This window comes from Prionailurus viverrinus, chromosome E3 (assembly GCF_022837055.1).
Source record: "Prionailurus viverrinus isolate Anna chromosome E3, UM_Priviv_1.0, whole genome shotgun sequence".
NCBI lineage: Eukaryota > Metazoa > Chordata > Mammalia > Carnivora > Felidae > Prionailurus > Prionailurus viverrinus.
In genome coordinates, this window is record NC_062576.1 from 25,213,044 (window position 1) to 25,229,223 (window position 16,180).

Consider the following 16,180-nt stretch of genomic DNA (forward strand, 5'->3'; position numbering starts at 1 on the left):
TAACTCAACAAACTGAGTTCTCTAAAAACAGCAAAGTCTGCAGGTCTCAAACTCCTCCCGTTTAAGTTGTAGCCCAAGCATCCCTATTTTTAATAAAGTTCTATTGGTGAGTGTGATGTGCCACAATTTTTTACAATAACTAGATTAGGCCGTTAGACCAGTGGGCCTGTTGTATGTTTTTTAAAGATCTCAGGCTTGGTGTGCATCTTTATTTATGGGTTTGCATGTTTTTGTTGAATTTTAAGATCAACACCTTCCTAAAGTAATTTGCCATGTTGTCAGTACTCGCTGTTTCCAATGTGTTGGGATGCAGAGTCATGTGTATTTAAAAATTTTTTTAATGTTTATATATTTTTGTGAGAGAGAGAGAGAGAGAGAGAGAAACAGCGTGATCAGGGTAGGAGCAAAGAGAAAGGGAGACACAGAATCTGAAGCAGGCTCCAGGCTCTGAGCTGTGAGCACAGAGCCTGATGCAGGGCTTGAACTCACAAAATGGGAGATCATGACCTGAACCAAAGTCGAACACCTAACCAACTGAGCCACCCAAATGCCCCCAGAGTCATGTGTATTTAAAAGCACCTGTGTGTGGCCAGGATGCATTACTTATATTCTCTGGGCTTTAGTTTCTTCATGTCAAACATGGTTATCAAAAACTCTCATAAGGAAAAAAAAACCTCTCATAAGGTTGTACAGTGCCTAGCACATAATAATTTGGAATAATTATAGTGGTGGGGCGCCTGCGTGGCTCAGTCAGTTAAGCATCCGACTTCAGCTCAGGTCACGATCTCGCGGTCGATGAGTTCGAGCCCCGCGTCGGGCTCTGAGCTGATGGCTCAGAGCCTGGAGCCAGCTTCTGATTCTGTGTCTCCCTCTCTCTCTGCCCCTCTCATGCTCTGTCTCTCTCTGTCTCAAAAATAAATAAACGTTTAAAAAAATTTAAAAAAAATTATAGTGGTATTGTTATTTTATGAGGTTGAGTCATCAGTGAGCAGTTGGTTAGGGTGTGAGGGTGGCTGACATCCTATTCATATACTCCCTATCTGCTACCCCCTGCCAGTTCCCCTGCATGACATAATTTGCTGATTCAAGTAAATCAAATGAATCCAGTAATGTCTCGTCTTACACAGTTTAGTCCAAGGTCATTGCCTTAGGTGAAAAATCATGGAGAGCCAAAATTGCCCTTGAAAGCCCCTTAGACCATCTTTAAAATGCTATACAGCAACATGTCTCAGTAAGTACAACCCACAGTTTTCCTTTAGTTTTGGAACAAATTGTACCTTCTCTGTCACAGCCCCAGATAAGTAGTTGTCGTGCACATAGAGGCTGGGTCCTAGGACAGAAACATACACAGAATTGTTCAATACTGCTGTCACTTTCAGCTCTGCTCAGAAGAGGTACTTGGGAACTGAGAGTGGCCATGGGAGCCACAGGTTCACCCCTACCTGAAGCTCACCCCTAAGTGCACCCTCACTGAATGGAATGGTGGACTCAGACACCCATACTATTTAAGTGACTCTTTTTATTTTTCAAAGCAGGCAGAACAGAGAGTTGCTCGTGTGTGTGTTAAACACACAAAGTACAATGCCACCACATAAGCAAATTTCTATTTGGAATTGTGTTTTTGTGAAGTGCAAGGGTCTATTTTTTGTTTAAAGTTAACCCCTTTAATCACAACCCAGGATAGGGTAACTTCCCTCAGAATTTGGGGTCTTCCCAGGGGAAAAATATTACCCTAAATTTGCTCATTGAGGGGTAGCCAAGGAGAAGACGCTGGAGGAGAGACATCACTGATTTAAAAATGAAACCTACACTATGGATGGGGGTGAGAAGGTGTTTAGTGGGCATAACTCTGTCCCTAAAACTTATCTTAGGGATCTTTTTACTCCTTGCCAACCTAGAGGCTTGGAAATCTTTCCCGATTCCTGAAGAGCGGCTTTGTTCCCATTTCCCACAGATCCCTGAAAGTGACTCAATACATCACATGAGCCACTCCCAGATGCGGCCAGAGCTGCCCCCTCTGCCTGCTTCTGCTAATGAGGAACCATCTGCGCTCTACCAGGTATGTTCACTGGGCTGCTGCTATTCTACTGATATTAGTGGGAGACAAACAGCTAGGCTTGACGAGTGGGATCAATGGCTTTGGTCACTTCTGCCACCAGAAAAGGCTGTGGTAGTGTGGGTAGAAAGAGCTATCTAGTAGTACAAAGGTGAGTTAGGATCCAGCCTTCTCACTTCCCTGCTGTATTATTGAGACTTTCTGAACTTCTGCATCTTCGGTTGTGAAAAATATAAGGATGATTATTTCTACTTTACAGCCATGTCCATAAAGAATAAAGACAATAGAAGTAAATCACCTGATGCACAAACATACTGCTTATTGAAAGCCAGCTTTTGTCCTTGACATCAGAAATCATGCTCATGGTGGTTGGAGAAGTGCAATTGGTGAACATCCAGGAAGCATATGGCTGAGTTTGCAGGAAATAGAAACAGTGTAGGGCATGCAGGACTCTCTTGAGTCTCCATGTGAATGGAACTTAAGCTCCTCCAAGAGATGTCCTTCACCTCGTCATACTCTGCATTTCTTTCCTTGTAGACCATCATGTCGCACAGCTTTTATCCCCCCTTGATGCAACGTACATCGTGGACCCTGGCTGCACCCTTCAAAGAGCAGCACCACTACCGTGGACCCAGCGACTCCATTGCCAACAACTACTCCTTGATGGCCCAGGACCTGAAGCTGAAGGACCTGCTGAAGGTTTACCAGCCAGTCACTATCAATGTCCCCAGGGAAAGGACCAGAAAGGGGCTGCCATTAGGTAATTGTAGCAGTGTGCCATACCAGATCCAAATGGGGCTTTGCAGTGAGATTTTTAGTCATGGGTTCTAGTTCTGGCTCCATTGCTTGCTGAAGCTAACCTTGGATAACCTCATAGGGTCTCAGTCTTTTCATCTATGAAATGGGAATGATTGTAATATCTAGCATTACATTTACTGTATGCCGTGTCCCTTACATTCACCACACGCCGAACACTTTTCTGCGTACTTGTGTTATTGAATCCTGAATAACAAATTATTCCCAAAACTTAATGGTTTAAAACAACCACCACTTATTATCTCATAGTTTCTATGGATCAAGAATCTGAGCATGGCTTAACCGAATAGTTCTGCCTCAGAGTCTCTCACAAGCATGCAATCAAGGGCACTTAGGGAAGGATCCTCTCCCAAGCTCATTCATTTCCTCAGGTTTTTGCTGGCTGTTGGTCATAGACATCAGTTTCCTGCCACATGGGTCTTTCCATAGGGCAGTTCACATTATGGCTTCTGGCTTCCCTCATAGGGAATAGGGGAGAGAGCAAGAGACAGAAGAGAGCCAAAAAAACAGAAACCACACTCTTTTTGGAATTTAATTTTGGAAGTGACAGCCTATCACTTTTGCTGTATTCTGTTTGTTAGAAGTGAGTCACCAGGTCTAGCCTGCACGCACAGGGATTGCACAAGGCCATGATGCCAGGAGGTGGGGCTCATTGGGGGCCATCTTGGAAGCTGTTTACCACAGTACTTTATATGTATTAATTTATTTAATCCTGCTGGGCACACATAAGTCTGCTTATCCTTCAGTAATTTTTGTTACATGTGTGTTGGAGCCTCTCAGTCTGCCCTCTGTCTCAAACTCATTTTCATATTTTTCATTTTTCTCTCTGTGCTGGGTCTGGGTAAGTTCCTCAGATGTATCTTCTGATTCACTAATTTGCTCAACTGTGTTGAGCCTTGAGTTTATCATGTCTAATGAACTTTTTTTACTTTCATGACAAAATCTTTTCATTTTCAGATTTTCTTTTTTTTTAATTAAAAAAGTTTTTTTAGGGGCGCCTGGGTGGCTCAGTCGGTTAAGCGTCCAACTTCAGCTCAGGTCATGATCTCGTGGTCCGCGAGTTCGAGCCCCGCGTCGGGCTCTGGGCTGATGGCTCAGAGCCTGGAGCCTGCTTCCGATTCTGTGTCTCCCTCTCTCTCTGCCCCTCCCCCGTTAACGCTGTGTCTATCTCTGTCTCAAAAATAAATAAACGTTAAAAAAAAAAGTTGTTTTTTTTTTTAATTTTTTTTTCAACGTTTTTTATTTATTTTTGGGACAGAGAGAGACAGAGCATGAACGGGGGAGGGGCAGAGAGAGAGGGAGACACAGAATCGGAAACAGGCTCCAGGCTCCAGGCTCCGAGCCATCAGCCCAGAGCCCGACGCAGGGCTCGAACTCACGGACCGCGAGATCATGACCTGGCTGAAGTCGGACGCTTAACCGACTGCGCCACCCAGGTGCCCCAAAAAAAAAAAGTTTTTTTAAGTTCATTTATGTTAGAGAGTGTGGGTGCAAGCACAGGAAGGGCAGAGATAGAGAAAGAAAGAGAATCGCAAGCAGGCTTTGTATGCTGTCAGTGTAGAGCCCTGCACGGGGCTTGATCCTATGAACCATGAGACAATGACCTGAGCTGAAATCAAGAGTCAGATGCTTAATCAACTGAACCACACAAGTGCCCCTCATTTTCAGATTTTCTAATTGATTCTACCTGCCAATTTGTCATTTTACTCTTATAGGCTTAGCTCTTTCAATATTCCTGGGAAGATCTTAAACATTTATTTTGGAGCAATGTTTGATTGCTGTATTATTTTTACTTTGCAAAATTATCCCTTGCTTGTTGAGTCAATTAACTGTCTTTCTTACTATTGGTTTTTCTCATATGGTCTGGTCTGGGATTTTAATTTGCAGGCTTCTGTTGAGAGTTTTTTCCCTTCTTGTGACTTGCATCCCCCCCCCCATTGTTTTTATTGAGGTATGATTTATATACAATAAGATGCATAGATCTCAAGTGTTCAGTTCAGTGAGCAGTGACCATTGTTTACACCATGTAGCCACCACCCAAACAGGATATAGGGCATTTCCATCCCTAGAGAAAGCTCTATTGTGCTTATTTCCAGTGAGTTCTCTTCCCTACCCAAAACCATCCCACTCTAGGGTAGTTGCTTTCTGATTTTTGTCACCATAGATTAATTTTGATTGTTTTCACTTAGAAATGTAATCAGTGTACCTTTTTGACACATACTTCTTAATCTAACGTTTTTATTCTTATGCCTTCATCTGGCCTCTTAGGACCCCAAATTAGTACCAGACCTTATATTGGTGGCTTGGGACTCCCATCCTAGGTGATATTTGGAGATCTTGTAGATGTGGTCACTGAGGCTGCGTGAAACTTGGCCTCCTTATTATTGGGCTGTCTCTGTTATCTCTGGCCAACATAAGAATTGAGGATCCCTGTGCTTTATCTGCATGACAGTGCTGTCTTCATGGATAGGACAGCCTGTCTTCATGGATAGGGCAGCCTTGCTTCAGTCCTGGCTTTGTGCTGTGAACCTAGATCATTTATTTATTTTGAGAGAGAGAGCATGAGCAGGATGAGGAGCAGAAAGAGATGGAGAGAGAGGATCCCAAGCAGGCTCTGTGCTGCCAGCTCAGAGCCTGACGTGGGTCATGAGGTGGGGCTTGATCTCATGAACTGTGAGATCGTGACCTGAGCCAAAATCAAGAGTCAGACACTTAACCAACTGAACCACCCAGGAGCCTCTCAAAATGTCAATTTAATATTATGTCTTCGACACTTCTCTGTTACTTGTTAATTCCTTTAGGCTGGAGACTTAAGTAACAGTATCTAGTTAAAGCTTTATAATCTAGTTTTATATCAACTATTGAATTCATTTGTAGTTACCTTATATTGTGCATGATACTGGTTTTTCTATTTGTGATAATCATATGTTTCCTTTAAAATAAATATGCCAAGTGTAAAAGTCTTCACCTACTTAGAAATATTAAACAGTAATTTCCAACGTTTAGAAAATAGGGCATACAGGATTAGGGAGTGAATCGAGTAGGACTGATATTAATACTTGACAATTGTATGGGTGAATAGAAGGTATGTGCATTCCCATTTCACAGTTGGGGAAACTGAGGCCTGGAGTGATGAAGTCACTGCTTCAGAGTCACACAGGTGATTAGTGGTGCATGTAGAACCAGGCGGCCCATCTCCTGCCTTATCCCCATTGCACCGAGTCTATTCCCCTTAGTATGCTCTGGGACTGTCCTGTGGACAGAGGATGACCCTAATGTGTTTCTTCTCCACTCTTCTAGCAACTAACTGCTCATCAGAACCCAACAAGAAGAAAATAAAGTTCTCCTCTAGAGACAAAGAGAATCCCACCAGGTAAGTATCCCTGTGGGTGCAGGAGATTGTAGGACACCTGGCTGAACTGAAGAAGGCTGTGGTCTCATTAACCATGCTCTGCTTCTTGACTTCAAAGCATTCCCAGACTCCAAGTAACTCATGTGTTTTTCCACCAGTGCTCTTAACTCAATTTTTTTAAATGTTTATTTACTTTTGAGAGAGAGACAGAGAGAGAGACAGAACACAAGCAGGAGAGGGTCAGAGACAGAGACACAGAATCCAAAGCAGGCTCCAGGCTCTGAACTGTCAACACAGCCTAATGTGGGTCTCGAACTCATGAACCATGAGATCATGATCAAAGCTGAAGTCGGTTACTCAACCCACTGAGCCACCCATGCGCTCTCTTTTAACCCAGTTTTTTAAGGCTCTAAATAAAACTAAAGTAACCAACTGAGCAGAGGCACCTGAGTGGCTCATTGGTTGCCAACTCTTGTTTTCAGCTCAGGTCATGATCCCAGGGTCCTGGAATTGAGCCCTGCATCAGGCTCTGTGCTGAGCATGGAGCCTGCTGAAGATTCTCTCACTCTCTCCCTCTACCCATCTCCCGAACTCTCTCTCTCTCTCTCTAAAATAAAAAAAGGAGGGGTGCCTGGGTGGCTCAGTCGGTTGAGTGTCTGACTTCGACCCAGGTCATGATCTTGCGCTTCATGGGTTTGAGCTCTGGCATCAAGCTCTGTGCTGGAGCCTTGGAGCCTGCTTCAGATTCTGTCTCTCACTCTCTCTCTGCCCGCCCGCCACCCCACCACTTGCACTTTGTCTCTCTCTTTGTCTCAAAAAGGAATAAACATTAAAAACATTTTTAAGTAAAAAATGAAAATAAAAAAAAATAAATTTACCATCTGAGCAAAACCAATGCTAGCATACCTATGGATGTTCCATGGTTAGAGGCTGTCACTGCAGTGCACATCCATACTGTTAGATGACACAGAGGAGAGGGGTTTCCATTGCAGAACGACACTCAGCAGCTTGGAGACAGTAGGCCTGACACAGAGCACCTCTGCAGAGAACCAAAGATGTGTCTACTTTTCAGGACCAAGCTGGCCCACAATATCTCAGCCTTATCATCCATAAAGAAGGAGGCAGTGACATCTTTGACCCTGCCAGGAAGCAGACCAATGAGTCCAGAAGAACAGATTGGTGTGATGTTACAGCAGGAGATGGAAATAGAAGGTAAAGAAACCCAACCATCTGAATCAGACTTAGAGGTATGTTCTTGTTGCTTCCTTTCTCTCAGTTTGCTAAGAATTATTCTTGACAGCTCAGGGATTCTAAACTCAGGGAGAATAGCAGAACCACCCAGGGAATGTTTTAAAAATATCAAAGTCCAGACCCCATGACAGACTACTGAATAAGGGTATGTGTGTATTTGTGTGTGTGTGTGTGTATGTGTGTGTGTGTGTGTGTGTGTGTGTGTGTCTGTGTGAATTGTTTTAGTAGGTCTTAGAAACCTTTGAGTGCTTATAGAACATAGGTTGTGGGACACCTAGGTTGCTCAGTCAGTTAAGCATTTGACTCTTGATTTAGTTCAGGTCATGATCTCATGAACCATGAGATCAGGCCCCACGTTAGGGTCTCCACTGACAGCAGGGAGCCTGCTTAGGATTCTTTCCCTCCCTCCATTTCTGCCCCCCATGCTCTCTCTCTGTCTCTCAAAATAATAAATAAACTTAAAAAAAAAAAAAAAAACAATGGTTGCAAAATGGTGACCCATAAGCTAGGGTTGCAAAATTTTGAAAAATAAAACAAAAAACAGGACACCCAGTTAAATTGGAATTTCAGATATACAATAAATAATTTTAAAAATTATACTAAAATACTAAAAGTATAAGTATATCCCAATGCATCCTGTATTTGGAAGTTTCTTCGCTATAAGCAGCTTCCATTAAGGTTGGAGGAAGGTGAGCTCAGCCTCTTCTGACTACAGACAGTTGTCACAAAAGCTCAAAAGTAATTTCCTACACTTTGTGCTTCTCACCCATCTTAAAGTATTTGTTTCTAGAGCTATTCAGCCATCTGGCAGCTTAGAGCCCTAAACGAACAAAACTTCCTGAAATCAACCAGATCACATTGGCCATTTAAAACAAATTTTTTTTTTAAATTTTTTTTTTCAACGTTTATTTATTTTTGGGACAGAGAGAGACAGAGCATGAACGGGGGAGGGGCAGAGAGAGAGGGACACACAGAATCGGAAACAGGCTCCAGGCTCTGAGCCATCAGCCCAGAGCCTGACGCGGGGCTCGAACTCCCGGACCGCGAGATCGCGACCTGGCTGAAGTCAGACGCTTAACCGACTGCGCCACCCAGGCGCCCCAAAAAAAATTTTTTTAATGTTTATTTATTTTTGAGAGAGACAGAGACAGAATGCGAGTGGGCTAGGGGCAGAGAGAGAGGGAGACACAGAATCCGAAGCAGGCTCCAGGCTCCAATCTGTCAGCACAGAGCCCCACGTGAGGCTCAAACTCAGGAGCTGTGAGATCATGACCTGAGCCAAAGTTGTACGCTCAACTGACTGAGCCACCCAGGCGCCACCACATTGGCTATTTTTGTTTAGTTTGTGTGTTTGTATTGCTTTCCTAAACTCAGAAGCCCATGGTTTGATCAGAACTATTGTAAGTTTCACTTGGACTTGGGGAATTTCCCCTCACTGGCCGCTACAAGCCACAGGATCAAAGTCCTTTGTAGACCACCATTGTTGTTGAGGACGGTGAATTATCTGGTCCATTTGAGGAGCTCATTAATTATGTTCTTAAAGTTCACTGATGGGCTGCCTCTGTCCTGGCCTCAGTAGTCATTCCACTGTTCCTCTCTGCATGGCTTTTGACAAGTCCTTCCTTATAACCCACTGAAATTTCTGGCTCTGGGTCAGTCCTCCAGAGTCATGGAAAAATTTGCCCGCCATCACACTGCAGAAAGTGTGTGGTGATGGTCCCAGAAAACCTGATTGTAGCAAGTGAAGGGTGGAGATGGGTGCTGTGTGAACAGGGCCCCTTGGAGGCTGATGGGTGTGGGCAGGTGGGCACAGTTAACCAATCACTATCATTGTCTTGCTGGTGGTTTGTTTATGGAAGAGATACTATTACTATTTGACCAATGGCATCCGAAAAGATATGATTGCCCCTGAGGAGGATGAAGTGATGTTTCGGATTTCAAAGCTGATTTCTAACACACTGCTGACAAGTCCCTTTCTGGCACCCCTGATGATCATCCTGGTGAAGGAGAAGGAAAATGACTACTATAGTAGCATCATGAAAAGCATTGGTAAGGTTGGGTATAAGCGGTTCAAGGGGCTCCCATGTGGAGGGCACTGTCTTTATCAGTCCACCTTCTGGTTCCTCCTTTTCATTCAGATGCTCTCCCCCCATCACTAAGGTCTACACTAGCACTTCCTGTACTTTGATGGGCACCCACATAACCTGGGAATCTTATAAAAAATGCAGATTCCGGGGGGCGCCTGAGTGGCTCAGTTGGTTAAGCATCCAATTTCAGCTCAGGTCATGATCTCACAGTTTGTGAGTTCAAGCCCTACATCAGGCTCTATGCTGACAGCTCATAGCCTGGAGCCTACTTTGGATTCTGTGTCTCCAGCTCTCTCTGCCCCTCCCCCGCTTGCACTTGCTCGTGCGCTCGATCTCTCTCTCTCTCTCAAAAAGCAGATTCCGATTCGGTAGATCTGGGGTAGGGCCCGAGAGTCTGCATTTCTAACAAGCTACCAGGAGATATGGATGCTTGCTCACCTCTGGGCAACACTAGGACTAGCAAGGGTTTACCTAAGTTTTAAAATCTAGCTCAAGACCTGCCTCGTAAGTACTTTTAGCTCTCTGCACCCCACAGTGGTCCCTCCACCCTCTGCATGCACAGCACTTCTTATCTCTACTTTTAACTCACCCTACTTTGGACCATCTCTGGGCCATTATTTCTCCTCTGTCATTTCACACTGTCATTGTCTTTTCATTTCTCGTGGGTCTTGGCTCCCTTATTAGACTGTCAGTTCTTTGACCGTGAAGGACATATTATTGATCCTAGCTCCCCTTCATTCCTTAGGCCCATGTCTTATACACACAGTAGGTCATTGGGAAATATTTAATGATGGTGAGTAATGTGAGAAATACATCGAAGGGGCATAATGATATTAGTTCCTCATCTTTCTATTTTCTCTGGCCAATAGCTGTGTTTACCAAGTTATCTAGTTATTTTTAATTTCCTAATTAACTTTCTAATGGTGTCAGGGTAATGGCTCCTTGTCCACTCTAGGGTAGAACCAAACTCATAAGGTTAAACCTGTAAAAGTCTTTTAAATTCCAGCCTCAATGTACTTCTGCAGTCTTATCACCTTAAACTTGACCACTTGCATCTGATATTTCAGCTACAAAATAACTCCCAGATCCTTCAGCATGTTTTACAAAAGTCATAGAACTGCATTTCATTATATGCTGTTACTTCTTTGGTTCTTCCAAAGGACGTTATATGTTCTTTCCTTCCTATCCTGTCTGCAAATGCCTACTCATTATTCACATTCCAGCTCAAATGTCCCTTCCTCTGTGAACCTTTTACCAATCTTTCTTTCCTTAGTGTGTGAAATATTTGGTTTCTGAATTTCCAATTCTGAGTATATGGTATCATCTGTTATGTTGATTTTTTTGTGTATGGCTATTTAGGTGTGAGAAATCAATTAATGATGAATGAGGTATCATCAAATAGTAGCTCCTTGTCATGCATGATGCTAGATATCCTAATAGGTCTCAACCCCAGGTTCTAAGCTCCAGACTGTGAAGTTACACTCCTCCTTCTCCCTGAAATATCTTCAGAAAGAAAACAAACCAACAGAGTGGAGCTTCCCCAATTTAGTTATACCCAGGGGATTATCAACATAATGGGTATTATCAGTGTAACCGGTCAGAGGCTCATTTACATTCTAAATGCTGCTGCTCAGAGCACAGAGTGTTCCAGGGCCTGCCTTACTAACAAAGTATTTGTTCTGCTGGTTATAGTTGATTACATCCTCATGGACCCAATAGAGAGAAAAAGACTCTTCATTGAGAATATTCCCCGTATGTTTCCTCAAAGAGTGATCCGGGCGCCTGTGCCCTGGCACAGTGTCTACAGGAATGCCAAGAAGTGGAACGAGGAACATCTGCACACAGTGAACCCCATGATGCTCAGCCTGAAAGAACTGTGGTTTACAGAGTAAGAATTTCCTCCCTTCCCTTTTCTTCCCTTTCTTTCTTGTTTACACACATAAGAGACTACCTATGCTGGGCACAGTTAGGGTAGCCCAGCCCTTAAGATGATGAAAATCCTGGACCAAAAGTGCATATGAACTGTAAATGACAGCTCTCCGTGCACAGTGAAGGTACTCTTCTTTGCATGACACCCAGTGCCAGTCTCTAAGCCCTGGTGCGTACCAGTAAAGAGCACAGACTTGGAGCCAGCCTGCTAAGGGCTATATCTTCACTCTGCGGCTTCCTAGGTAATATGGGTATGTTACATCATCTGTCTGGGTCTTGCTTTCCTGATCTCTAAATTAGGGACAGTAAGAGTTCCTGCTTCATTGGGCTGGTAGGAGGAATGAATAACTTAATACATGCAAAGTACTCAGAACAGTGCCTGACCCATTAAGTGTGAATGAGCCATTAACTCTGCGAGGGCATGTACCACACTGAATTACAACTGTGTGTTTGCTAGTTTGTCTTTTCTCTAGCCTACGAGATGTATGGGAGATTGGGTCTTATTCCTTAGGTAACTCATTACCCGCACAGGGATGGCAAACAGTGGTCTGTTATGTTCATCAGTGGAGCGCCTGGGGAGCTCAGTCAGTTAAGTGTCTGACTCTTGATTTCAGCTCAAGACATAAACTCATGTTCATGAGTTCAAGCCCTGCATCGGGCTCTGTGCTAACAGTGGGAAACCTGCTTGGAATTCTCTCTCTGCCCCTTCCTAGCTGGCATGCTGTCTCGCTCTCTCTCTCTTTCAAAATAAATAAATAAAGTTAAAAAAAAAATTTGTTCATCAGTGACTGAATTGGCCATAGGAAGTGGAGGAGTTTAGAGGATGCAAGAATCCCTTTTCTGTCATTTTTCTAAATTGAGATATAATCCACATACCATAAAATTCACCCCTCTTAAGTGCACAGTACGGTAGTTTTCAGTGCACTCACACATTTGTACAACCCAGAAAGAAATGCAATATCCATTAGCAGTCACTCCTTCATCCCCCTTCCGCTCAGCCCTTGGCACCACTAACCTGATTTCTGTCTCTACAGATGTAACCTATCCTGGACATTTCATGTAGATGGAATCACACCATATGTGACCTTTTGTGTCTAGTTGCTTTTTGCTCAGCATCAGGTTTTCAAGGTTCATCCACCACTGAAGCATGTATCAGTGTTTCATTCCATTCTGTGACTGAATATTATTCCATTGAAAGGCTACACCCTGTTGAGTTTATCCATTCATCAGCTGTGGAGAAAGACTGTCATTTTGGGGGAGTCCATCAAGGGAGGTGCCAATCCTGGTGGGAACATGAGGCCAACAGATTTCACTGAAAGGTCAGGCTGATGACATGATGAGCTGCCATCATCTGAGTTCTTTATTAGAAAAATTAGAGGCTGGGGCATCTGGGTGGCTCAGTTGGTTGAGTGTCTGACTCTTGATCTTGCCTCAGGTCTTGATCTTAGGGTTGTGAGTTTGAGCCCTCTGTTAGGCTCCACGCTGGGTATGAAGCCTACTTAAAAAATGAAAAGTAGAGAGCCAGGAGGCTCAGTCGGTTAAGTGTCCGATTCCTGATTTCAGCTCAGGTCATGATCTTAGGTCACATAGGGCTCTGTGCTGACAGTGTGAAGCCTGCTTAGGATTCTCTCTCTTTCTGCCTCTCCCCTGCTGTCACCACCCCCCACCCCCGTTTCTCTCTCTCGCTCGCTCTCTCAAAATAAATAAAATAAACTTTAAAAAATAAAAGAAAAATTGAAGGTAAATATGCTTACTTAATTTTGATTGGCTAAACTTGCCAGTAGCTCAAATATTTTATTTTGGGGAGGCTCTGTAGCTTTGAGTGTCTTCAGTCTTAAGGGAGGCTTGTTACCTGGAGAACTTCCTTGTTTATCACATTCTTTGTTTTACTTATATTTTAAAAGGGAATGGAAAGGGAAGTCAAGCTAGCATGGAGCCCACCAATGTTAAATAAGCACATTCCCTTCTTTGGACTGTATTCAGTTTTCTAAGTCATTGGAGGTGCCACTCAGGAGTCTGAAAAGAAACAGTCATTTTCTAATGAGGCAGAAGCATATAGGGTAATAATTTATAGTATGGGCTCCAAAACTACACTGCCTACATTCTGATTCTCTCTCTGTTAATAACAAACAGTGTGATTTGGGGGAACTTAATCTCTCTAGGCCTCTATTTTTTTATATGTGAAATGAGAATAATAACAGTTACCTCATGGGTTGTTTGATGAATTGCTTAGAACAGTTTTGGCATATAGCTGTTCAATAAATGAAGGTGCTGCTTTAATTATAAGCATGTTTATGGCCTCAAAAAATAACCTAGAAATTAACAAAAAAGGTCAGTCTTAGGGATGGTAAATTGCTAAATGCTCAAAGCCAAAAAGATGTACATGTGCCTTTAATTTGATCGTGTAGTGAAGATGGCAAATTATTGAACCCATAGCTTCTGAAAAGAAAGAATTCTTACCGCCTGCTTTTAGGGGTTTCCTAAAGATTACGTAGGCAACAAAGACAAACAAAGCCATTTAGAAGCTCTTTGTCAGCTGAACCAAAAAAAAAAAAAAATCAACAATGAGAAAGATTTAAGGAAATGATACAGACTGCTCTTCTTTATGGCCTGTGTGATTAATTTTAAAAATTCTAAGGAGTCACCTAGTGGTTGGCAAAGGGTAAAGGACCTGGGGGCTCAAATAGGGTTGTGGTCTAAAAAGCCATTGTCGGAAGTTTGTTAGAACTGAATTAAAGATAAGTAGCATAATTACCAAGTGGTGACAAGGGCCATACTCAGGTTGGATATCAAAGGTGTGGTGAGGGAGGTCTCAGATTCTGTCCTCCCCTAACAGTGCTTTGTGACTGGCCAGACAAGATGGGGACCAAGTTCACCACCTATACCAAGGAGGAATAGGGATTAGGAATAGGAATAGGGTAGGCTGTGGGATTTAAGAAAGGTGAGAAAAGTGCCCAAGAGGTCATTACAGTGGATAATGAAAATGAGAAGCAAGACATGAGATGAGCTAAGAAAGTGAGCAAAGGTCTAATTGAGGAAGTGAAAGGCAGTGATTATTTAAAAGAATGAGTTATAGGGGTGCCTGGGTGGCTCAGTCGGTTGAGCGTCTAACTGCAGCTCAGGTCACGATCTCACGGTCAGTGAGTTTCGAGCCCCGCGTCGGGCTCTATGCTGACAGCTCAGAGCCTGGAGCCTGCTTCAGATTCTGTGTCTCCCTCTTTCTCCGCCCTTCCCCACTCATCCTCTGTTTCTCTGTCAAAAATAAATAAACATTAAAAAAATCAAAAGAGTGATTTATAAATGAGTGGAATAGATATCAGGAAGAGATATGGTGTCCCTGTGAGCTAAAAGAGGCCTTGGGGAATGTGGTAAAGGGCAACACATCCATTGATCTGAGAGAAATAGGAGAAGATAAGAGCCTCACAGGAGAAGGTGGAAGGAGATTCGTGTATTCATTCAACAAATATTGCGTGCCTGCATTGTGTGAGGGACTGTGCCAAGGTATGCTGTGCATGTCTTGGTGAGTCTGCCAGCCATCAAGGGTAGTAGGTCTGAAGGGTTTTTTTGTTTGTTTAGACCAAAGCAGTCCTCCAAGTTGTCCTGAGTAGCTTATCTAGGGGCCGCATTGAGGATTAGATGGAACCCACTTGATCATGAAGGTGGTGCTTTGCTTGACCTGTCTTCTCTGTCTTTGCTGTTGTAAAGAACTTTGATTTGTCCATTTGATATCCCAGTTCCCAGGCAGGCAAATAACCAGGTTGTTGCCAAAACCCCACTCCTCAGATGGGTTATTTGGAGCAGGACAGATAGGAAGGCTCAGCAAACACCTATTCAGTTGGCTCATCTATCTACTCTTTGCAAGGTTCTTGTGGACTGTCTACCCCTCCTCAGACTTTCATATTTTTCAAATATAAATGGTTTTACTCTCATTGAAAAGTGAGGATGGGGCACCTGGGTGCCTCAGTTGTTTAAGTGTCTGACTCTTGATTTCGGCTCAGGTCCTGATCTCACAGTTCGTGAGTTTGAGCCCCACATCAGGCTTTGCACTGAGCACGGAACCTGCTTGGGATTCTCTCTCTCCCTCTCTCTTCCCCTTCTCTACTCACTCGCACTTGCACACACTCTCTCTCTCTCTCTCCCTCCCAAAATAAACAAACAAAAAGATAAGAAAAGTGAGGATGTGTGCCCTTTGAACCCATCCTCGAGAATTCATTATTGTCTTCTCAGCCCAGGACGGTTCTCCCTCTCTTTTGGCAGATTTAAAGACCTCAGGTTTGTTCGAACAGCAGAATTACTGGCAGGAAAATTGCCTTTGCAGCCTCATGAGTACTGGGATGTGATCCAGAAACACTGCATGGAAGCACGCCAAATTCTTCTCAACAAGTCAGTATCTGGCCTCAGAATGGGACCTCGTCACAACATCATAAACTCTCAGGAGGGAAAACTGGTTTCCCAGCCTGGAGGTTGCACAGTTTGCTGACTTCTCACTGACATCTTTCTCTGTCCCTTTCCTTCTACATTCCATCCCACCAGTATTTGTGTCTCCCCAGGTCCATGCTTCAACCCTCATTCCTGTTCTCCCTCTGCCTTTTTGAAACTCTCATTACCATTCTTTGTTGGGCTACCACTTCCTTACCCTCCCTCTGAAATCTGTGAGGTCTTGCTAAGTTACATGACTTGAGTTTGAAT

General features: G+C 43.6%; 1 protein-coding gene across 6 annotated transcripts in view; it reads left to right on the plus strand.

Moving 5' to 3' along the window:
* The window catches only part of DNAH3 (dynein axonemal heavy chain 3), a 170,856-nt gene that overhangs the window by 8,508 nt on the left and 146,168 nt on the right, over positions 1-16,180 (plus strand). For 5 of the 6 annotated variants that reach the window (XR_007147732.1, XM_047838156.1, XM_047838154.1 and 2 more), the window contains exons 3-9: positions 1,955-2,059; positions 2,594-2,816; positions 6,173-6,245; positions 7,297-7,471; positions 9,335-9,524; positions 11,255-11,450; positions 15,749-15,874. Coding sequence is in view for 5 of the 6 variants with exons in the window: in XM_047838156.1 (XP_047694112.1) it covers positions 1,955-2,059; positions 2,594-2,816; positions 6,173-6,245; positions 7,297-7,471; positions 9,335-9,524; positions 11,255-11,450; positions 15,749-15,874 (1,088 nt within the window). In the remaining variant the exon portion in view is untranslated. The remainder of the gene's footprint in view (positions 1-1,954; positions 2,060-2,593; positions 2,817-6,172; positions 6,246-7,296; positions 7,472-9,334; positions 9,525-11,254; positions 11,451-15,748; positions 15,875-16,180) is intronic. The other variant, XM_047838158.1, reaches the window with a different exon arrangement.